General features: G+C 44.0%; 1 protein-coding gene across 3 annotated transcripts in view; it reads left to right on the forward strand.

Annotated features, from left to right (window-relative positions):
* LOC124037616 (voltage-dependent calcium channel subunit alpha-2/delta-4-like) overlaps positions 1 to 24,354 on the forward strand; it is an 87,573-nt gene that overhangs the window by 14,165 nt on the left and 49,054 nt on the right. For 2 of the 3 annotated variants that reach the window (XM_046352493.1, XM_046352495.1), the window contains exons 6-18: positions 178 to 309; positions 1,919 to 1,979; positions 6,314 to 6,464; positions 6,682 to 6,756; positions 11,314 to 11,403; positions 11,492 to 11,605; positions 11,970 to 12,182; positions 12,514 to 12,531; positions 12,827 to 12,904; positions 13,991 to 14,146; positions 19,103 to 19,189; positions 23,755 to 23,826; positions 24,212 to 24,273. In XM_046352493.1, coding sequence (XP_046208449.1) covers positions 178 to 309; positions 1,919 to 1,979; positions 6,314 to 6,464; positions 6,682 to 6,756; positions 11,314 to 11,403; positions 11,492 to 11,605; positions 11,970 to 12,182; positions 12,514 to 12,531; positions 12,827 to 12,904; positions 13,991 to 14,146; positions 19,103 to 19,189; positions 23,755 to 23,826; positions 24,212 to 24,273 — 1,309 coding nt within the window. The remainder of the gene's footprint in view (positions 1 to 177; positions 310 to 1,918; positions 1,980 to 6,313; positions 6,465 to 6,681; positions 6,757 to 11,313; positions 11,404 to 11,491; positions 11,606 to 11,969; positions 12,183 to 12,513; positions 12,532 to 12,826; positions 12,905 to 13,990; positions 14,147 to 19,102; positions 19,190 to 23,754; positions 23,827 to 24,211; positions 24,274 to 24,354) is intronic. The other variant, XM_046352494.1, reaches the window with a different exon arrangement.

Below are 24,354 nucleotides of genomic sequence, written 5' to 3' on the forward strand. Positions count from 1 at the left end.
CCTATCTCATCTATTCATGAAATACATATTTTGAATCCAATGAGAGATTAGCATGACAATTGGGTTAGGTGTGGCTTAGTCGTCCTTTAAAGTGAAACAGGTGACCGTTACTCTATATGTGATGTCACACTTTCCATCCCACTCATTTGCTGCCCTCTCTTTCTCCTCTGTGTAAAGATGCCTACATCCTCAATGGAATCTACTGGTCGGAGGCTCTGAATGACGTGTTCATGAACAACTTCCAGAAAGACCCCACCCTCACCTGGCAGTACTTTGGCAGCTCCTCGGGATTCTTCAGAATCTACCCTGGTAAAAGACCTGAGGAGACTGGTGGGAAGAGCTATAGAAGGACAGGCTCATTGTATTGGCTGGAATGGAATAATAGGAACGGTATAAAATATATGAAAGCCACGTTTGACTCCGTTCCATTTATTCCATTCCAGGCATTACAATGAGCCTGTCCTCCTATAGCTCCTTCCACCAGCCTCCACTGTAAAGGGCGGCAGGTAGCCTAGTGCTTAGAGCATTGGGCCAGTAACCGAAAGGTTGCTAGATCAAATCCCTGAGCTGATAGGGTAAAAATCTGTTGTTTTGCCCCTGAACAAGGCCGTTAACTCACTGTTCCTAGGCTGTTATTGTAAATAAAAATGTGTTCATAACTGACATGCCTAGATAAAAATAAATAAATAAAAGGACTAAGCAAAGAACTATCATGTTTGGAGCCCTCAGTCAGCTCCATTCAACTGATAGCAACACATAGTAGTGTATTGAAAAGTTTGGTTAATAAGGGATAATCAACGATGGGCTATGCATTCTCTGGAAGATAATGCATGATGTGGAACGTGTGTTCCACGATTCCTTAGCTACGTGGAACTAACCTTCCACGGAGTTGCGTTATTTTCCAGAGAATACATAGAGCCCTGAGTTGATTATTCCTTTCATACTATGGCTATAAATTAACATATTTGTTGCTAGAAATGTATTAATTTGCCAGTAGAAATGTGACAAGTTTACTAGCTAGCTAGATAGCTACAGTAGTTGCTATGATAACCAAGAAAACAGACTTGCTAGCTTAGCTAACCAAACCATCATATCTTGCTTTTTTTTATTAATTCTAATTCAACAATGCCAATAATGTTTTCATTTCGGGTTTTGCTTTCAAAAGCAAGACAAACATAGAACATGTAAGAATGAACTCCATAGTCATTCAGTTACACCATGCGTTATAGGGAAATAATGCACACTCTCGAATGCCCTTCAAGCCAATCAAAAATGTGTATTCAACAGTGCTATGATATAATAGTGTATAAATCCAGAGCATAGCATAACAGAAAATATAGCACAGCAAAACAAAAAGCATACTATCAACAAGAAACCATAAAATACCGTCTGTTTTAAGATGTCAACTGTATTTGTTTTTACTCCCAATTGGTAGTTACAGTCTTGTCCCATGACTGCAACTCCCGTACGGACTCGGGAGAGGCAAAGGTCGAGAACTGTGCATCCTCCAAAACATGACCCTGCTTATTGACACACTGGTCACTTAACCCAGGAAGCCAGCCGCACCATTGTGTTGGAGAAAACACCATACAACTGGAAACCGTGCCAGCATGCATGTGCCCGAGCTGCCACAGGAATTGCTAGAGCGCGATGTGACAGGGACATCCCAGCCAGCCAAACCCTACCCTAACGACGCTGGGACAATTGTGCACCACCTCATGGGTCTCCCGGTCGCAGCCGGGTGTAACACAGCCTGGGATCAAACCCGGGTCTGTAGTGACGCCTCATGCAGTGTCTTAGACCACTATGCCACTCGGGAGGCTGTAAGACGTCGACTTCAGTATAATGTTGTAGGATTTTAATGGATGCCATGCTGTTTACTCACTGTAGAGACGGTGTGACTGTATTTTTTATACAGGTATCAAATGGACTCCAGATTCGAATGGTGTGGCTGCGTTTGACTGCAGGAACCGTAACTGGTAAGCTATTAGTAAATCTACTAGTAGCCTCTGGGTGGCATCGACCTTGACCAGAGTAAGACACTTCCTGGTATCAATGTGATAAGGGGAGGAGCTAGACACTAAGACATCAATCAATCAAATGTATTTATAAAGCCCTTCTTACATCAGCTGATGTCACGAAGTGCTGTACAGAAACCCAGCCTAAAACCCCAAACAGCACGCAATGCAGGTATAGAAGCACGGTGGCTAGGAAAAACTCCCTAGAAAGGCCAGAACCTATGACGAAACCTAGAGAGGAACCAGGCTATGAGGGGTGGCCAGTCCTCTTCTGGCTGTGTCGGGTGGAGATTTTAACAGAACATGGCCAAGATGTTCAAATGTTCATAGATTTTGTTTTTATTTTATTTCACCTTTATTTAACCAGGTAGGCTACTTGAGAACAAGTTCTCATTTACAACTGCGACCTGGCCAAGATAAAGCATAGCAGTGTGAACAGACAACAACACAGAGTTACACATGGAGTAAACAATAAACAAGTCAATAACACAGTAGAAAAAAAGAGTCTATATACATTGTGTAGGCGAATAATTACAATTACAATTACAATTAAAACACTGGAGTGATAAATGATCAGATGCCCATGTGCAGGTAGAGATACTGGTGTGCTAAAGAGCAGAAAAGTAAATAAATAACAACAGTATGGGATGAGGTAGGTAAATTGGGTGGGCTATTTACCGATGGACTATGTACAGCTGCAGCGATCGTTTAGCTGCTCAGATAGCAGATTTTTAAAGTTGGTGAGGGAGATAAAAGTCTCCAACTTCAGCGATTTTTGCAATTCGTTCCAGTCACAGGCAGCAGAGAACTGGATGGAAAGGCGGCCAAATGAGGTGTTGCCTTTAGGGATGATCAGTGAGATACACCTGCTGGAGCACGTGCTACGTGTGGGTGTTGCCATCGTGGCGAGTGAACTGAGATAAGGCGGAGCTTTACCTAGCATGGACCTGTAGATGACCTGGAGCCAGTGGGTCTGGCGCCGAATATGTAGCGAGGGCCAGCCAACTAGAGCATACAGGTCGCAGTGGTGGGTGGTATAAGGTGCTTTAGTAACAAAACGGATGGCACTGTGATAAACTGCATCCAGTTTGCTGAGTAGAGTATTGGAAGCTATTTTGTAGATGACATCGCCGAAGTCGAGGATCGGTAGGATAGTCAGTTTTACTAGGGTACGTTTGGCGGCGTGAGTGAAGGAGACTTTGTTGTGGAATAGAAAGCCGACTCTAGATTTGATTTTAGATTGGAGATGTTTGCTATGAGTCTGCAGAGTTTACAGTCTAGCCAGACACCTAGGTACTTATAGATGTCCACATATTGTAGGTCGGAACCATCCAGGGTGGTGATGCTAGTCGGGCGTGCGGATGCAGGCAGCAAATGGTTGAAAAGCATGCATTTGGTTTTACTAGCGTTTAAGAGCAGTTGGAGGCCACGGAAGGAGTGTTGTATGGCATTGAAGCTCGTTTGGAGGTTAGATAGCACAGTGTCCAAGGGCCAGAAGTATACAGAATAGTGTCGTCTGTGTAGAGGTGGATCAGGGGATCGCCCGCAGCAAGAGCAACATCATTGATATATACAGAGAAAAGAGTCGGCCCGAGAATTGAACCCTGTGGCACCCCCACAGAGACTGCCAGAGGACCGGACAACATGCCCTCCGATTTGACACACTGAACTCTGTCTGCAAAGTAGTTGGTGAACCAGGCAAGGCAGTCATTAGAAAAACCGAGGCTACTGAGTCTGCCGATAAGAATATGGTGATTGACAGAGTCGAAAGCCTTGGCCAGGTCGATGAAGAGGGCTGCTGTAACGGCGTTCGTCTGTAAAAAGAAGAGAGTCGGACCGAAATGCAGCGTGTTTGTTACTCATGATCTTTAATGAATGAAAACGTGACACATGAAAAATAACTATTACGAAATACAAAAACAACAAAACGGAACGTGAAACTTATTACAGCCTATCTGGTGAATACACAAAGACAGGAACAAACACCCACGAAATACAAAGCGAAACTATGGCTCCCTAAATACGGTTCCCAATCAGAGACAACGAGGATTACCTGACTCTGATTGAGAATCGCCTCAGGTAGCCAAGCCTATACAACACCCCTAATTAGCCGCGATCCGAAATACTACAAACCCCAATACGAAAACAACATATAAACCCATGTCACACCCTGGCCTACCCAAACTTATAACAAAAACACAAAATACAATGACCAAGGCGTGACAGCTGCACAGTACTGTCTTTTATCGATGGCTTTTATAATATCATTTAGTACCTTGAGCGTGGCTGAGGTGTACCCGTGACCGGCTCGGAAACCAGATTGCACAGCGGAGAAGGTACGGTGGGATTCGAGATGGTCAGTGATCTGTTTGTTGACTTGGCTTTCGAAGACCTTAGATAGGCAGGGCAGGATGGATATAGGTCTGTAACAGTTTGGGTCCAGGGTGTCTCCCCCTTTGAAGATGGGGATGACTGCGGCAGCTTTCCAATCCTTGGGGATCTCAGACGACATGAAAGAGAGGTTGAACAGGCTGGTAATAGGGGTTGCGACAATGGCGGCGGATAGTTTCAGAAATAGAGGGTCCAGATTGTCACGCCCAGATGATTTGTACGGGTCCATGTTTTGCAGCTCTTTCAGATCACCTGCTATCTGGATTTGGGTAAAGGAGAAGCTGGGGAGGCTTGGGCGAGTAGCTGCGGGAGGGGGGCGGAGCTGTTGGCCGAGGTTGGAGTAGCCAGAAGGAAGGCATGGCCAGCCGTTGAGAAATGCTTGTTGAAGTTTTCGATTATCATGGATTTATCGGTGGTGACCATGTTACCTAGCCTCAGTGCAGTGGGCAGCTGGGAGGAGGTGCTCTTGTTCTCCATGGACTTTACAGTGTCCCAGAACTTTTTGGAGTTAGAGCTACAGGATGCAAATTTCTGCTTGAAAAAGCTGGCCTTTGCGTGTATCGATGACCAGCAGGCTCAGATAATAATAATCACAGTGGTTGTAAAGGGTGCAACAGGTCAGCACCTCAGGTATAAATGTCATTTGGCTTTTCATAGCCAATCATTCAGAGTATCTCTACCGCACCTGCTGCTCCTGCTGTCTCTAGAGAGTCATTAGGCCAGGTATTCCTGAGAGAGAGCGAGAATAAAGTCATGTGACCTCATATACTCATATACCTCATATACCTTAAGACTGTATAGGCTTATACGCAAGCTTTTATCTATTTTAGTCGTGTCATTTATTTACTTTTGGTTTTTTAAATTGAACCAAACTTCACTACAGCATTCACCCTACTTTACTTTACTTATCCCGTGGTAAGAGAGTGTATAGTACCATGGATATGTTGCTCTAATGTGGTGTGTCCTAGGACATGGCCATGTATTGCACGACACTTGCACAACATGACACTTGAGCTGGCAGTTTAAAGAATGGGATGGAAACTGTGACCCTGCTCCAACAACAAGTACCATTATATAATTACTGAAAACTGAGAGTCAGGACCTTTATTTACTGTTTCATGCAGTCCAGTATTAGTCTCCTATCACTGCTGTTAGGCCGTGGGGTCTCCCTAGGCCAGAGGGAGGATATCCTCCTAACTGGCCAATCAGTAGCATTTCCAGCTTCCAGGAATTCAACAAGCCAAGTTGATGAGCTTCAGGTAGTATATGAATGCCCTCCCTATCTCCCCACTCAGTTAGAGAGTATCCTGGGACCTGGGCTGCCCCTGACTTTTAGATTAGTGGCAAGGATAGCACCCAAGGCTCTGAACACAGCAACACAGGGAGACACAGACAGACAGGCCAGGACAGTCTGATCTGATCCCCTATAAATACTTTAAGCTGCTCCTTAAGTGGTTTTAACCAACAGATCAATACCCAGGTCAGTGGGGTTCACATGGATGACATATGTCCCTATTTATAAACATGTAGATATGAAAAATACCAAAAAGGTGTGTGTGTGCGCGCATTTGCATCTGTCATGTTTTGAAACTAAGTTGATAGGGAGGGGCAGTGGGGTTGGGATGTTATACAGTGCCATATGCTGTAGGCCTACACCGCTTTTTTAAATTGAATGTGGATCGTTATGTCAAGGGGTTGTGAATTATATGGGGAACGTTTTTTCATGAAGCAGCATGAGAAAGTGAGAGAACCGTTGACTGGGGCCTCCATCCTATGGTCCTGCGGTGCTCCGTGCTCTACTCTCTGGACCACACAAGCCTCAAGTACAGTAGAGGTAGATAATCCTCACATAGGACAGTAAACACTATGGTGTAACCCTATCTCTCTCTTCCCCTGTCCCCCAGGTATATCCAGGCTGCCACCTCACCAAAGGACATTATTATCGTGGTGGACATCAGTGGCAGTATGAAGGGTCTGAAGATGACCATCGCCAAGCACACCATCAACACCATCCTGGACACACTGGGGGAGAACGACTTTGTCAACGTCATCGCTGTGAGTCAACCCTCCTCCTGCCGCTACGCACCAACGGAACAAGAAATCTCAAACTTAGGGTCTTGTAATTTCCATGTGTTGAAATGTGGTGTTCAGTTGACTAAGCCATTCCCATTACATTATCACACCTTCACACATTACCTGTTACACCACTACATCACAACAGTGTCACAATGTTGACAGGACTACAGCTCTGCCTTGTCTTTTCTCCCCACAGTACACTGACTACGTGCGCTACGTAGAGCCATGCTTCAAAGGCACCCTGGTGCAGGCTGACTTGGACAACCGCGAGGTAAGTCCATTATCTTCTTCAGGTAATCTGTGGCCGCTAAGCCACGGAGCTCTTACCTCTCAGCAGGGCTCTAGCAACTCAAAGTGTTCTGTTATGACATTACACCCCTGTGGAGGTGGAGAGTGAAGGGCCACCTTGGCTGTCAGTCATGCTGCTAAGCTAGGTGCGGAGAAGTTGGCTCCACCTGTTGGCCTAGTTCCTACTTCATGTATTGGCCCAGTGTGGATCAGAGAGCAGGCCAGGTCAGCCATCATTCACAACCATCAGCCTACTGTGGAGAGGGACTTTAATGGAGTGTGACTGACAGGGATGGAAAAATGTTAAAATATGTATACTGTAATATGTAGAACACAAATTTACATATATTATATTTTACCTTTATTTAACTAGGCAAGTCAGTTTAGAACAAATTCTTATTTTCAATGACGGCCTAGGAACAGTAGGTTAACTGTCTTGTTCAGGGGCAGAATGACAGATTCTTTTTTTTACCTTGTCAGCTCGGGGATTCGATCTTGCAACCTTTCGGTTAATAGTCCAACACTCTAACCACTAGGCTACCTGCCGCCCCAATATAGAAATGTTATGTATGCATAAAGTGTATTGATAAGTAAATCAATGTGATTTTAGCGTGCAAAATGTGTAGACTACATGTATGTTTGTCAGGCAGTGCAATGTGTGAGAGATAACATCCTGAATACCAGGGCGTGTCAGGTAGTGCAATGTGTGAGAGATAACATCCTGAATACCAGGGCGTGTCAGGTAGTTGTAATGAACTTCGTCTGTTGTTTGTAGAGAGTCAGACCGAAATGCAGCGTGTAGGTTACTCATGACTTTTAATGAAGAATAATGCGGTACATGAAATAACTGAAAATACAAAAACAACAAACGAGTGAAACTAATACAGCCTATCTGGTGACTAACACTAAGACAGGTACAATCACCCACGAAATACAACGCGCACTCAGGCTGCCTAAATACGGTTCCCAATCCGAGACAACGAGAATCAGCTGACTCCAATTAGGAATCGCCTCAGGCAGCCAAGCCTAACTAGACACACCCCTAATAATACACACTCCCAATTAATACAAACCCCAATACGAAATACAACATATAAACCCATGTCACACCCTGGCCTACCCAAACATATAACAAAAACACAAGATACAATGACCAAGGCGTGACAGTAGTGCAATGTGTGAGAGATAACATCCTGAATACCAGGGCGTGTCAGGTAGTGCAATGTGTGAGAGATAACATCCTGAAAACCAGGGTGTGTCAGGTAGTGCAATGTGCGAGAGATAACATCCTGAAAACCAGGTCTTGTCAGGCATTGCAATGTGTGAGAGATAACATCCTGAAAACCAGGGCTTGTCAAGCAGTGCAATGTGTGAGAAAGAACATCCTTAAAACCAAGCAGTGCAATGTGCGAGAGATAACATCTTGAAAACCAGTGCTTGTCAGGCAGAGCAATGTGCGAGAGATAATATCTTGAAAACCAGGGCTTGTCAGGCAGAGCAATGTGCGAGAGATAATATCCTGAAAACCAGGGCTTGTCAGGCAGAGCAATGTGCGAGAGAGAATATCCTGAAAACCAGGGCTTGTCAGGCAGAGCAATGTGCGAGAGAGAATATCCTGAAAACCAGGGCTTGTAAGGCAGAGCAATGTGCAAGAGATAATATCCTGAAAACCAGGGCTTGTCAGGCAGAGCAATGTGCGAGAGATAATATCCTGAAAACCAGGGCTTGTCAGGCAGAGCAATGTGCGAGAGATAATATCCTGAAAACCAGGGCTTGTCAGGCAGAGCAATGTGCGAGAGATAATATCCTGAAAACCAGGGCTTGTCAGGCAGAGCAATGTGCGAGAGATAATATCCTGAAAACCAGGGCTTGTCAGGCAGAGCAATGTACGAGAGATAATATCCTGAAAACCAGGGCTTGTCAGGCAGAGCAATGTGCGAGAGATAACATCTTGAAAACCAGGGTTTGTCAGGCAGAGCAATGTGCGAGAGATAATATCCTGAAAACCAGGGCTTGTCAGGCAGAGCAATGTGCGAGAGATAATATCCTGAAAACCAGGGCTTGTCAGGCAGATCAATGTGCGAGAGATAATATTCTGAAAACCAGGGCTTGTCAGGCAGAGCAATGTGCGAGAGATAATATCCTGAAAACCAGGGCTTGTCAGGCAGAGCAATGTGCGAGAGATAATATCCTGAAAACCAGGGCTTGTCAGGCAGAGCAATGTGCGAGAGATAATATCCTGAAAACCAGGGCTTGGGACATTAGAATTTTCCAATCATTTAATTCTGAAAAAGTTTAGCTTGTTATGTTCCACTGTTCCAAACAAGGAAAATAAAGTTCTGAACTAGTTCGATACCAAAAAAAATGGTTTATGTCATTCCTTTCTGTTCCTTTTCAAACCTTGAAATTCTAAATGAATTTACCAATCAGTGTGGGTTGAGAAGCTTGCTATGGAGCGGGCAAGCTATTTACATGCCTTAGACAGACAAGTGTAAGGCGTAAGGTGCGATAACAAATGTGCGGGTGGGGAGAGAGTGTTGAAACACTGGGCATCTTGTTGATAACAACAGACCTGTTGTCTGAATTAGGCCCACATAATTATACCAACAGAGGTGCGGCTTCTATGAAGGAACTTTGAAAAAAATATGGTCTCTTGAACCTAAAAAGGTTCATTGGCTGTCCCCATCGGTGAACCCTTTGAAGAACCCTTTTTGGTTCCAGGTAGAACCCTTTTGGTTCCAGGTTTAACACTTTTGGGTTCCAAGTAGAACCCTTTCCACAGAGGGCTCTACATGGAACCAAAAAGGGTTCTCCTATGGCAACAACTGAAGAACCCTTTTGGAACTCTTTTTTTCTAGCATTGAAAACACTCTCTCCCTGATTTCTGAATCACACGTGTAACTTCAGTAGCTACAGTAGACTATGCTTCGGGGGGAGGGGCAGATACCCTACACATGCACACACACTGGCAAAGATTTTCAGCTGTCAGGCAGACACTGGATTAGGTTTCTGAGTGAGGGCTTTGCATTCACGCTTTGTTGCATTTTTTGTGCGAACGGAAAAAAATGGCCAAAACATAAATGAACGTTATAAACCAGTTTCAATGCTTTAAAAAATAACGGTTTTGATCTGGAACAGTATAGATCACTCACAGACACAGGCAGAGAGGCAAGTATACTGGCTGATAAACCTTGCACTGGGTGATTTATGAGCAGAGCTACTAATGTTTTCCTGTTTGGTTTTATCCACCTGGCATCTGCTCCTACAGTATATCCTACAACCAGATCCTCTCACGAACATTCTGTATGCCTCTGGCACCATGATGGGTATAACCTCAGGAATGAGGTTCAGACTCTGCTTACTCTTAGGAGCTAGATTACTCTCTTTTGTTAAGGTAATTAATGCCTGTGTAGTTGCCAGGTGTGTTAAGTAAACAAACTTGGAACATTACACACTTGTTTTGCATTATAGTTTTCAATCAATCAAATACCATTGGAATAGTGTGTTTAATTACAATTGTCACAAAGAGCTTTATAGCCAGCAACCAGGTCAGTGGCCATGAAAACACTCTTGGTATTCAGTCAACTGGACTGTTGTATTAGACCTTACACTGTCATGTCCTGTGCTAGGCTGTGCTGTGCTGCATTTCTGTACTTTAAAAAAATCACCTTCATTTAACCAGGTAGGCCAGTTGAGAACAAGTTCTCATTTACAACTGCGACCTGGCCATGATAAAGCAAAGTAGTGCGACAAAAACAACAACACAGAGTTACACATAAACAAACGTAAAGTCAATAACACAATAGAAAAATCTATTTATAGTGTGTGCAAATGTAGAAGAGTAGGGAGGTAAGGCAATAAATAGACGATAGAGGCAAAATAATTACAATTTAGCATTAACCTGGAGTGATAGATGTGCAGATGAGGATGTAAGTAGATGAGGATGCAAGTAGAGATACTGGGGTGCAAAAGAGCAAGAGGGTGATCACATTGTTTTCTCACCATAAAAAAACCTCTCCCTCAAATCAATTCAATGTTCAATTTAAGGGTTTATTGGCATGGGAAACATATGTTTACATTGCCAAAGCAAGTGAAATAGATAATAAACAAAAGTTGAATGAACAATTCAAAAATGTACAGTAAATATTACACTCACAAAAGTTCAAAAAGAATAAAGACAAACGTCATATTATGTGCTCTCTCTCTCTCTCTCTCTCTCTCTCCCTCTCCTCTCTCTCTCTCTCTCTCTCTCTCTCTCTCTCTCTCTCTCTCTCTCTCTCCCTCCCTCCCTCCCTCCCTCTCTCTCTCTCTCTCTCTCTCTCTCTCTCTCTCTCTCTCTCTCTCTCTCTCTCTCTCTCTCTCTCTCTCTCTCTCTCTCTCTCTCTCTCTCTCTCTCTCTCTCTCCCTCCCTCCCTCCCTCCCTCCCTCCCTCCCCTCCCTCCCTCCCTCTCCCTCTCTCTCTCTCTCTCTCTCTCTCTCTCTCTCTCTCTCTCTCTCTCTCTCTCTCTCTCTCTCTCTCTCTCTTTCTCTCTCTCTCTAGCATTTTAAGGTGCTAGTGGATGAGCTTCACGTGAAGGGAGAGGGAAAAGTTGCAAAGGCCATGAAAGAATCCTTCAAAATCCTGAATGAGGTTTGCTTCCAACACACACACACGTATACTTCCACACACTTGCTGTTGGCCCAGTCTCAGTTCTTCACTGTGTGGTGCTTCCTCCCAGGCTGCGACCAAGGGCCAGGGCAGCCTGTGTAACCAGGCCATCATGCTGATCACAGATGGAGCCATGGAGGATTTCAAAGACGTGTTTGAAGAGTTCAACTGGCCTGATCGCAGGGTACTGTAGGGTATATCCAATATTTTCTCCATGTGAATAACTACATACACACTTGACCTACAGTAATACCTATTTACGGTACATTAAAATAAAATGTAATAAAATTGAATTGGTCCCATACACATATTTAGCAGATGTTATTGCCGGTGCAGCGAAATGCTTGTGTTCCTCGCTCCAACAGTGCAGTAATATCTGACAATACACGTAAATTCTTCTGTTATTCTATTTTCTATTCCCCTACTTCCCCTGAACAGCAAGGTATTTTGAGGACATCATTTTAACGGCCTTATCAGTTGAATATGTTCAGTATTTACTTAATGAACTGACTGAATTGGATATCAGCCTCCTATACGGTCTCTTTCAGGTGCGCCTCTTCACTTACCTTATTGGCAGAGAGATGACCTTTGCGGACAACACCAAGTGGATCGCCTGCAACAACAAGGGTTACTACACACACATCTCCACTCTGGCTGACGTGCAGGAGAATGTCATGGAGTACCTTCACGTCCTGAGCCGACCAATGGTCATCAATCACAATCATGACATCATCTGGACCGAGGCTTACATGGACACTGTGGTGAGTACAGCAGCTATACTTACCCAGTGGGCTTTGCCGAATAACTGCAGTACATTCTGCCTTTTCTTCCAGGATCCAAATCTCCACTTTCTTTGGCATCAAAGGCAACGTGTTGTTGTTGCGTTCAACCACGTCCGTCACCTCACACTGCCCTGTTTGAAAGTCAACTGTAGTATCATGGTGTGCTGTCAGTTACATTAGTTCATTCATTCTGTGTGTCTGTGTAGTTTATGACTCCTCCCTGCATTTGTCTTTTGTCCTGCTACTGTGCTCATTCTCTCATCTCACCTCGCCTCTATCACCTGGACCTGACCCTCACTCACTCTGACAGCTACCCAATACGAAGGAGGTAAAAAGAGACTGTGGGAAATACATCTTGTCTGATAGGGAAGCCCTTTTAGTGTAGTCCTCTTCTGTTTAGGCCTTGTGGTAATAGTGAACGCTGTCTCCCAAGCTTTCGATTGGCTATCACCAGTTGCAGTGTTATGGCACCCTCTAGGGTAACGAGTCTTAATTGCAGGTATAGAAGTTAACAAGTAGGAGTAGTACCAGAACCAACAGCGTTTTGATTTGGTTTAGGATAAACAAAACGTTATTTCTGATGCATAAATATGTACTAATGCTGGCTGCAATTATTCCTCCAGCTCTTCGCCACAAAGGCTCAAAGTTTACTTCTCATGACCACAGTGGCAATGCCTGTCTTCAGCAAGAAGAAAGAGACGGTCAGTGGACTAAAAGCCTTTGTTAGATTTAAATGTATATTTAACATAGGAATGGTGGTAATCAAAGTAATAACAGTTAGAAGTTGTAATTGTGAGGCACCAGACTATTCGTCCCCAATAGACTGTTACAACTGTAGTAATCTAGAGCTATAAAAGGTATGTGAGGTACAGTACCAGTCAAAGGTTTGGACACACCTACTCATTCAGGGTTTTTCTTTATTTTTTATATTTTCTACATTGTATAATAATAGTGAAGACATCAAAACTATGAAATAACACATGGAATCGTGTAGTAACCAAAAAAGTGTTTAACAAATCAAAATATATGATATATTTCAGATTCTTCAAAGTAGCCACAGACAGTCCATATTATTGTAAGAACAAGAGAAACGACAGTCCATTACTTTAAGACATGAAGGTGAGTCAATGAAGGTGAGTCAATTTCCAGAAATTTTTAAGTTTCTTCAAGTGCAGTCGCAAAAACCATCAAGGCTATGGTGAAACTGGCTTTCACGAGGACTGCCACAGGAAAGGAAGACCCAGAGTTACCTCTGCTGCAGAGGTTAAGTTAATTAGAGTTACCAGCTTCAGAAATTGCAGCCCAAATAAATGCTTCACAAGTAACAGACACATCTCAACATCAACTGTTCAGAGGAGACTGTGTGAATCAGGCCATCATGGTCAAATTTCTGCAAAGAAACCACTACTAAAGGACACCAATAAGAAGAAGAGACTTGCTTGGGCCAAGAAACACTAGAAATGGACATTAGACCGGTGGAAATCTGTGGCTACTTTGAAGAATCTGAAACATATCATATATTTTGATTTGTTAAACACTTTTTTGGTTACTACATGATTCCATGTGTGTTATTTCATCGTTTTGATGTCTTCCCTATTGTTCTACAATGTAAAAATAAAGAAAAACCCTTGCATGAGTATGTATCCATACTTTTGACTGGTGCTTTATATTTGAACCTGGTCAAGCAGTTCACTGTGTGCACAGTGCATCTGTGTTGCAGTGACATGATACTGTAGTTGTTGTGCCATTAGAAGTCTTATAAACCCTCCTCTCCCCTTCTCCTCCAGCTGAGCCATGGGATCCTGCTGGGGGTGGTGGGTTCTGACATCCCCCTGTTGGAGGTAATGAAGCTGGCTCCCAGATATAGGCTGGGTCCCCATGGTTACGCTTTCCTCATCACCAACAACGGGTACATCCTGGCACACCCTGACCTACGACCTCTGGTGAGTCCAACCGCTGTAGAGCTTACGCTTGCTTCCGACTATAGTCACTAGTAGGGTTGCATTATTCCGGGAACATTCAATAAATGCTGTGTTTTTCCCGAAATCCCAGTTGGTGGATTCCCGGAATCTGGAGGGAATAAGCAGGAATTCCGTAATCCTCCAACCAGGATTTATGGAAAACTAGGGAATTTGTTGAAAGTTCCCAAAATGTTGCAACCCTCATCACTACTAATACTACTACAGTCCCTATTTATAATACTATAGTTACGACTGCAGTCACCAGTGCTACTACCACAGTAAAAACTACTACTAATACTACTACTACTACTCTGACCTGGTTTCAAATCCCATTTGAAATGTTTCATATACTTTTAGTGTTTGTTTTAGACTGCCTGGACAATTCATTCAACTAATAAACAATCATTATCGCACTTCTACACTGTTGCTTTATTTCCATTTTTATTTATAGAGTAAATAATATAGATTTGATGTTGTAGAATTCTGAGACAAAAACAGAAAATACAAAAACAGTGGAATAAGATCAATCACAACGAAAGACACTACACTGAGCAGTGTAAGGCGAGAGAAGCAACTCTGCAACATCCTAAAACATATAGGGATCAGACGCAATCACTTGAACACACACTTCAAACATGTAACCTTATCAGAAGCACATATTACATTTACATTTACATTACATTTAAGTCATTTAGCAGACGCTCTTATCCAGAGCGACTTACAAATTGGTGCATTCACCTTATGACATCCAGTGGAACAGTCACTTTACAATAGTGCATCTAAATCTTAAAGGGGAAGGGGGGTGAGAGGGATTACTTATTCTATCCTAGGTATTCCTTAAAGAGGTGGGGTTTCAGGTGTCTCCGGAAGGTGGTGTTTGTCCCACAATATATCCAGTGAACTGTAGCACTCACATGAACACTTATACCTGTAATAAGTTGAGGACAGTTGAGGACTTGTGAGGCATCTGTTTCTCAAACTAGACATTCTAATGCACTTGTCCTCTTGCTCAGTTGTGCGCTGGGGCCTCCCTCTCCTCTTTCTATTCTGGTTAGAGCCAGTTTGTGCTGTTCTTTGAAGGGAGTAGTACACAGCGTTGTACGAGATCTTCAGTTTCTTGGCAATTTCTCGCATGGACTAGCCTGATGAGTTTCAGAAGAAAGTGCTTTGTTTCTGGTCATTTTGAGCATGTAATCGAACCCACAAATGCTGATGCTCCAGATACTCAACTAGTCTAAAGAAGGACAGATTTATTGCTTCTTTAATCAGAACAACAGTTTTCAGCTGTGATAACATAATTGCAAAATGGTTTTCTAATGATCAATTAGTCTTTAAAAAAAAATGTTAAACTTGGATTTGTTAACACAACGTGCCATTGGAACACAGGAGTGATGGTTGCTGATAATGGGCCTCTGTACACCTATGTAGATATTCCATTAAAATCAGCCACTTCCAGCTACAATAGTCATTTACAACATTCACAATGTCTACACTGTATTTCTGATCAATTTCATGTTATTTTAATGGACAAAAAAATGTGCTTTTCTTTCAAAAACAAGGACTTTTCTAAGTGACCCCAAACTTTTGAATGGTAGTGTATACACCCACAATTCTAGGTTTACAGAGCAGCTCTGCAGTGGCTCTGTTAAAGGTACTCTGGCACAGGTTGAGCTGGACTAGGTAATGATTACTACCAATAGTGGAACTCAGCACCCAGATTAGCCCCAAGGCAAGTCGCACATTCCTGGAAGTTATTATTTTCAGTTAGTGCATGTTGTGGCAAATAAGCACATATATTTCTATGAGGGCCAGAGTCACCTAAGAATTAAAAAACAGAATAGCCATAAAAACACAATATGCCTTGCACCACCCTCCCAAATCACAGTACATAAGAACAGAAGATTGTACAATAAAGGGAACACTGAGTGTAGCAGATCAACAGGGAACACTGAGTGTAGCAGATCAACAGGGAACGCTGAGTGTAGCAGAACAACAGGGAACGCTGAGTGTAGATCAACAGGGAACGCTGAGTGTAGCAGATCAACAGGGAACGCTGAGTGTAGCAGATCAACAGGGAACGCTGAGTGTAGCAGATCAACAGGGAACGCTGAGTGTAGCAGATCAACAGGGAACGCTGAGTGTAGCAGATCAACAGGGAACGCTGAGTGTAGCAGATCAACAGGGAACGCTGAGTGTAGCAGAACAACAGGGAACGCTGAATGTAGCAGATCAACAGGGAACACTGAGTGTAGCAGATCAACAGGGAACGCTGAGTGTAGCAGAACAACAGGGAACGCTGAATGTAGCAGATCAACAGGGAACACTGAGTGTAGCAGATCAACAGGGAACGCTGAGTGTAGCAGAACAACAGGGAACGCTGAGTGTAGGAGATCAACATATTGTTTAGTAAGGTGTAGCACAGCTGCCAGAAGTTTAAGTCTCATCAATCCCATGAGAAGGTAGCTGTTCATTTGCAGAGTTAGGAGGAAAATAGTGAAAAGAATCAAACAGAAACATATTTTCCCTGCAGCAATATGACACAAATCACAGACAGATAGATCAAGCTCCTATTGGACAGTCGTCATGTTGAGATGGTGTGAGATGTGCAGTATCGTGGGCTTAGGATGTTGGAGGGTGGTGCAAGGCACATTGTGTTTTTGTTCTTGTCAGTGACCACACTCAAACAGTCAGTGGCCACGCTCAAACAGTCCAAAGCGTCTAACCTAAAGACCACCTCAATGATCAATTTGCAGATTTTGTGTGGGGTCACTGATTGGTTATTGAACAGAGCATGAAATATTTCATTAAATGGTTAAATTTTGACAGGGGGTCATGCTGAGACCAAGGTCTCTTTCACAGATGTGCCCTGTATACACATGAATACACATCAATTACTCTTCGATATATATTATACACATCAATTACACTTCAATGTGAAATCTCAATAATAGTAGAGAGAATTATTTATTTCAGCATTTATTTATTTCACCACATTCGCAGTGGGTCAGAAGTTTACATGCACTCAATTAGTATTTGGTAGCATTGCCTTTAAATAGTTTAACTTGGGTCAAACATTTTGGGTAGCCTTCCACAAGCTTTCCACAATAAGTTCGGTGAATTTTGGCCCATTCCTCCTGACAGAGCTGGTGTAACTAAGTCAGGTTTGTTGGCCTTCTTGCTCGCACACACCTTTTTCAGTTCTGCCCACAAATTTCCTATAGGATTGAGGTCAGGGTTTTGTGATGGCCATTCTAATACCTTGACTTTGTTGTCCTTAAGCCATTTTGCCACAACTTTGGAAGTATGCTTGGGGTCATTGTACATTTGGAAGACCCATTTGTTAGCAAGCTTTAACTTCTTGACTGATGTCTTGCTTCAATATATCCACATACTTTTCCCTCCTCATGATGCCATCTATTTTGTGAAGTGCACCCGTCCCTCCTGCCGCAAAGCACCCCCACAACATGATGCTGCCACCCCTGTGCTTCACGGTTGGGATGGTGTTCTTCGGCTTGCAAGCCTCCCCCTTTTTCCTCCAAACATAACGATGGACATTATGGCCAAACAGTTCTATTTTTGTTTCATCAGATCAGAGGACATTTCTCCAAAAAGTGCGATCTTTGTCCCCATGTGCAGTTGCAATCCGTAGTCTGGCTTTTTTATGGCGGTTTTGGAGCAGTGGCTTCTTCCTTGCTGAGCGGCCTTTCAGGTTATGTCGATATAGGACTTGTTTTCCTGTGGAAATAGATACTTTTGTAGCTGTTTCCTCCAGCATCTTCACAAGGTCATTTGCTGTTGTTCTGGGATTGACTTGCACTTTGTGCATCAAAGTGCATTAATCTCTAGGAGACCGAACGCGTGGTCCCATGGTGTTTATACTTGTGTACTATTGTGTGTGCAGATGAACGTGGTACCTTCAGGCATTTGGAAATTACTCCCAATGATGAACCAGACTGAGGTCTTGGCTGATTTCTTTTGAGGCACTGAGTTTGAAGGTAGGCCTTGAAATACATCCACAGGTATACCTCCAATTGACTCTCATGATGTCAATTAGCCTATCAGAAGCTTCTAAAGCCATGACATAATTTTCTGGAATTTTCCAAGCTATTTAAAGGCACAGTCAACTTAGTGTATGTAAACTTCTGACCCAGTGGAATTGTGATACAGTGAATTATAAGTTAAATAATCTGTCTGTAAACAATTGTTGGAAAAAGTACTTGTGTCATGCACGAAGTAGATGTCCTAACCAACTTGCCAAAACTATAGTCACAAGAAATTTGTGAAGTGGTTGAAAAACAAGTCTTAAATGACTCCAATCTATGTCTGTGTAAACTTCTGACTTTAACAGTACACATGAATACTCACATCAATATAAAAAAGAAAAACACAATCATAGAAACCAAACATGTTATGTGGTCAATAATAAGCCTACTTGTTCCTTTTGGAGCCAGTTGCCATGGAGCCTTTGAAGTCAGGATACCATGTCATGGAGATGTCCATCAAACACAGTTGTCCTAAGTGATTGGCTCAGCCTAGAGAATAAACACATATGACAGACAGACAGGCAGGCAGGCAGACAGACAGACAGACAGACAGACAGACAGGCAGGCAGACAGACAGGCAGGCAGGCAGGCAGGCAGGCAGGCAGGCAGGCAGGCAGGCAGGCAGGCAGGCAGGCAGGCAGGCAGGCAGGCAGGCAGGCAGGCAGGCAGGCAGGCAGGCAGACAGACAGACAGACAGACAGACAGACAGACAGACAGACAGACAGACAGACAGACAGACAGACAGACAGACAGACAGACAGACAGACAGACAGACAGACAGACAGACAGACAGACAGACAGACAGACGAGGTTCTATATAAAACTTGTATCTGTCCTCTTCCTGATTCTTTTCACCCATGTAATCTTCCTCATCTTCTCCTCTCCTGTCCCACAGTACAAAGAAGGTAAGACGCTGAAGCCCAAGCCTAACTACAACAGTGTGGACCTGGCTGAGGTGGAGTGGGAGGACATAGATGAGATAGTGAGTGGTATATATATTAACAGTAATATTAATACATAGATGAGATGGTGAGTCGTATATTAGTAATATTAATACATAGATGAGACAGTAAATAGTATAGTAGTAACAGTAATATTAATACATAGAGGAGATAGTGGGTTGTATACAGTAGTAGTAACAGTAATATTAATACATAGAGGAGATAGTGGGTTGTATACAGTAGTAGTAACAGTAATATTAATACATAGAGGAGACAGTGGGTTGTATACAGTAGTAGTAACAGTAATATTAATACATAGAGGAGATAGTGGGTTGTATACAGTAGTAGTAACAGTAATATTAATACATAGAGGAGACAGTGGGTTGTATACAGTAGTAGTAACAGTAATATTAATACATAGAGGAGATAGTGGGTTGTAGTAGTAACAGTGGGTAGTAGTAAGTAACAGTAATATTAATACATAGAGGAGACAGTGGGTAGTATACAGTAGTAGTAACAGTAATATTAATACATAGAGGAGACAGTGGGTAGTATACAGTAGTAGTAACAGTAATATTAATACATAGAGGAGACAGTGGGTAGTATACAGTAGTAGTAACAGTAATATTAATACATAGAGGAGACAGTGGGTTGTATACAGTAGTAGTAACAGTAATATTAATACATAGATGAGGTAGTATAGTAGAAATATTAACACATAGATGAGAATAGGTCTTCTACAGGACTTTACAATGAAAAAAACAACTAGTAAGTGAGCCCGGATATAAAGTCAGGAAGAAAACTCTGAATACACATGTACAGTCAGCAGTGGACTTAGTGGTTTGACGGATGTTTCGAAATGCTGTTAAGGGGCCCCCCCAAAATTGACATTTTCCAACAGACATTACCTGCTATGATTATTGCACATATACTGTACATAACATATCACATGACCCACCGACAACACACTGAATGTCTTCAATAGAGCTTGCCAGCTTGTAATCCGAAGATTTGAATTTATCCTTCTGGTTCATTCAGCTATTCCTATGGGGGAAATGAATGGGGGTTTTGGATAAAAGCCGAAAATAAGGTCTTAGCTTAGGAGATCTTATACATTTTGTTCTATGAGATAATATCAGTCAGTTAACATGACCTTTATGAATTAAGAAGCCTTTATGTGCTTATTTTGATTACATAACTGCTTAAATCAGAAAAAGTGATGTTAGCTGCTGAAGATTATCTTAGAACAAAGCATAGAAGATTTCCTAAGCCTTTGTTTATCGCAGACCTTATTGTCGCCGTTTATCTAAAAACCCTCCAAAAAAACATGAATTTCCCCATACCCAGAGTTATTGCCTTCCAAAAGACGCCATTATTATTTCTCGCAATACAGTAGAATTCCTTTCTAGGTATGAATATATATTCATGTATGTTCTGGGCTCTAACAGTGCTTGTCAGGTTTTCATATGGTGAAGAAGAGTCGGACCAAACTGCAGCGTGTCGATTGCGATCCATGTTTATTTAGGCAAACGTAAACACGACTAAACACGATGTAACGTCTGTTGAATGAAGAGAGTCAGACCGAAATGCAGCGTGTAGGTTATTCATGACTTTAATGAATAATGTTGCGGTACATGAAATAACTGATAATACGAAAACAACAAACGAGTGAAACTAATTACAGCCTATCTGGTGACTACTACACAGAGACAGGTACAAACACCCACAAAATACAACGCAAACTCAGGCTGCCTAAATACGGTTCCCAATCAGAGACAACGATAAGCAGCTGACTCCAATTGAGAATCACCTCAGGCAGCCAAGCCTAACTAGACACACCCCTAATCATACACAATCCCAATTACTACAAACCCCAATACGAAATACAACATATAAACACATGTCACACCCTGGCCTACCCAAACATATAATAAAAACACAAGATACAATGACCAAGGCGTGACAGAACCCCCCCCCAAGGTGCGGACTCCGGGACGCACCTCAAGAGCATAGGGAGGGTCCGGGTGGGCGTCTGTCCATGGTGGCGGTTCTGGCTCGGGACGTGGACCCCACTCCATAAATGTCCTATTTCCTCTCCTTCGCGTCCTGGGATAATCCATTTTCTCCGCCGACCATGGCCTAATAGTCCTCACCCTGATCCCCACATAACTGAGGGGCAGCTCGGGACCGAGGGGCAGCTCGGGACCGAGGGGCAGCTCGGGACAGAGGGGCAGCTCGGGACAGAGGGGCAGCTCGGGACAGAGGGGCAGCCCGGGACAGAGGGGCAGCCCGGGACAGAGGGGCAGCCCGAGACCGAAGCAGCCCGGTACTGAGGGGAAGCCCGGTACAGAGAGGCAGCCCAGTACAGAGAGGAAGCCTAGTACTGAGAGGAAGCTCAGTACTGAGAGGAAGCTCAGGCAGGTAGTAGGCTCCGGTAAATCCTGGCTGGCTAGTGGAACTGGATGATTCAGGTTGTCTGGCCGATCTAGAAGATCTTGACAGACTGGCACTTCTGGCGGATCCTGGCAGACTGGCACTTCTGGCGGATCCTGGCAGACTGGCGACGCTGGGCCGACTGGCGGCGGTGGGTAGACTGGGAGCACTGGGCAGACTGGGAGCACTGGGCGGACTGGGAGCACTGGGCAGACTGGGAGCACTGGGCAGACTGGGAGCACTGGGCAGACTGGGAGCACTGGGCAGACTGGGCAGACTGGGAGCACTGGGCAGACTGGGAGCACTGGGCAGACTGGGCAGACTGGGAGCACTGGGCAGACTGGAGACTCCGGCAGCGCAGGAGAGGAGAAAGGCTCTGGCTGTGCTAAACAGGCGTGAGACTCCAACAGCGCAGGAGAGGAGAGAAGCTCTGGCTGCGCTAAACAAGCGAGGCGCACTGGAGGCCTGGTGCGTGGTGCTGGAACTGGTGGTACTGGCACGAGGACACGCACAGGAAGCCTGGTGCGGGGAGCTGCTACCGGAGGACTGGTGTGTAGAGGTGGCTCTGGATAGTCCGGACCGTGCAGGCGCACTGGAGCTCTTGAGCACCGAGCCTGCCCAAGCTTACCTGGCTCGATGCCCACTCTAGCCCGGCCAATAGGAAGGGCTGGTATGTGTCACAGCTGGCTCTGCACCCGCACTGGAAACACTGTGCGCTCCATAGCATAACAAGGTGCCTGCCCGGTCTCTCTAGCCCCACGGTGAGCACAGGGAGTATGCACAGGTCTCCTACCTGGCATAACTATTCTCCCCTCTAGCTCCCCCCAAATACATTTTTTGGGGTGACTTTCCGGTTTCCAACCGTGTCGCCGTGCTGCCTCCTCATACCTGCGCCTCTCCGCTTTAGCTGCTTCTATTTCCTCCTTGGGATGGCGATATTCTCCCGGCTGCGCCCAGGGTCCTTTTCCGTCTAATTCCTCCTCCCATGTCCAAATCTCCAAATGGTGCAGTCTCTCCCACTGCAACTGTTCTTCACGATTAACAGGGAGAGTAGGCTCAGGTCTGACTCCTGACTCAGCCACTCTCTCTCTGCGCTTTCCCCCATTACTTTCCGTTTTCACTCTGTATAGCCGTGCTTTCCTTTTCGAATCCATACGTCTATAGCCCTCCTCGCATTGCTGTAGGGAATCCCAGGCGGGCTCCTGCACTCGCTCTGGGTCAGCCGCCCACCTGTCGATTTCTTCCCACTTAGTATACTCCATGCTTCTGCTGTCCATAATGTCCTCCTTCAGATCCTGCCAGTTCACACGCTGCTCGGTCTGTGAGTGGTGGGTGTTTCTGTAACGTTGTTTGTCTGTTGAATGAAGAGAGTCAGACCGAAATGCAGCGTGTAGGTTATTCATGACTTTAATGAAGAATGTCGCGGTACATGAAATAACTGATAATACGAAAACAACAAACGAGTGAAACTAATTACAGCCTATCTGGTGACTACTACACAGAGACAGGTACAAACACCCACAAAATACAACGCAAACTCAGGCTGCCTAAATACGGTTCCCAATCAGAGACAACGATAAGCAGCTGACTCCAATTGAGAATCGCCTCAGGCATCCAAGCCTAACTAGACACACCCCTAATCATACACAATCCCAATTACTACAAACCCCAATACGAAAACATAACATATAAACCCATGTCACACCCTGGCTTACCCAAACATATACCAAAAACACAAAATATATTGACCAGGGCGTGACACACGAACACTACAAAAACAATAAACGAAAACCGAAAACAGCCTATACTTGTGTCAACTAACATCAACCAAGGACATCAAGACACTCAGGACAATCACCCACAATACAACCAAAGAATATGGATGCCTAAATATGGTTCCCAATCAGAGACAACGATAAACTCCTGCCTCTGATTGAGAACCACTTCAGACAGCCATAGACTTTCCTAGAACATCCCACTAAACTACAACCCCACTAAGCTACACACCACATACAAAAACCTATGTCACACCCTGGCCTGACCAAATACATGAAGAAAAACACAAAATACTTCGACCAAGGTGTGACAGTGCTGGTTGGGTAATTGTGTTGGTAAGGTAACTGAATTCAAGGTCAACAGTGATTGTGTGCATTATTGTGTGTGTTTTTCCCAGCTAAGGACAGCCATGGTGAAAGGGGAGATGGGCACTCTGTCTTTAAACGTGAGAGCATCAGTGGACAAAGCGGTGAGTGGGACATTGTGTGTGTGTGTGTGTGGGGGGGGGTAGATGTGGCTCAATGCCTTATGCCTAATGGAATATTAATAGTAGTCTCGTACACACAACCCTAGGCAACAGCAGTGACTAGGTTCTGCTTTCAATGACGGACTCTTTTGGCCACTTCAATAAGTGAAGAAAAATTCTCCTAACAAATCAGGAGGCAGACATGACAGAACGTTGCGATTCGAAACTAGGCAGGCAAAACCTTTGCAGTGGTTCAAGTGAAGGTAGTTGATGCAAATTAGACACTCTATACCAAACTGATGTTCTGTTATGTCAACCCGGAGGTCTAGAGACACTATATTGATTCTAACTGTCTCATAACACAATTCTCATTTTTTCTTCACAACAGAAAAGGCCTTTGTTCTTAACAAATGACTATTTCTACACAACCATCAACGACACCCCATTCAGGTAAGTGTGATGCTATGATAGCGAGTGTGGTATGTAGTCATAGGCCTGTTGCATTGAATGAAGTCAATGAACATCTCACTC

Source organism: Oncorhynchus gorbuscha, linkage group LG06 (genome assembly GCF_021184085.1).
Source record: "Oncorhynchus gorbuscha isolate QuinsamMale2020 ecotype Even-year linkage group LG06, OgorEven_v1.0, whole genome shotgun sequence".
Lineage (NCBI taxonomy): Eukaryota > Metazoa > Chordata > Actinopteri > Salmoniformes > Salmonidae > Oncorhynchus > Oncorhynchus gorbuscha.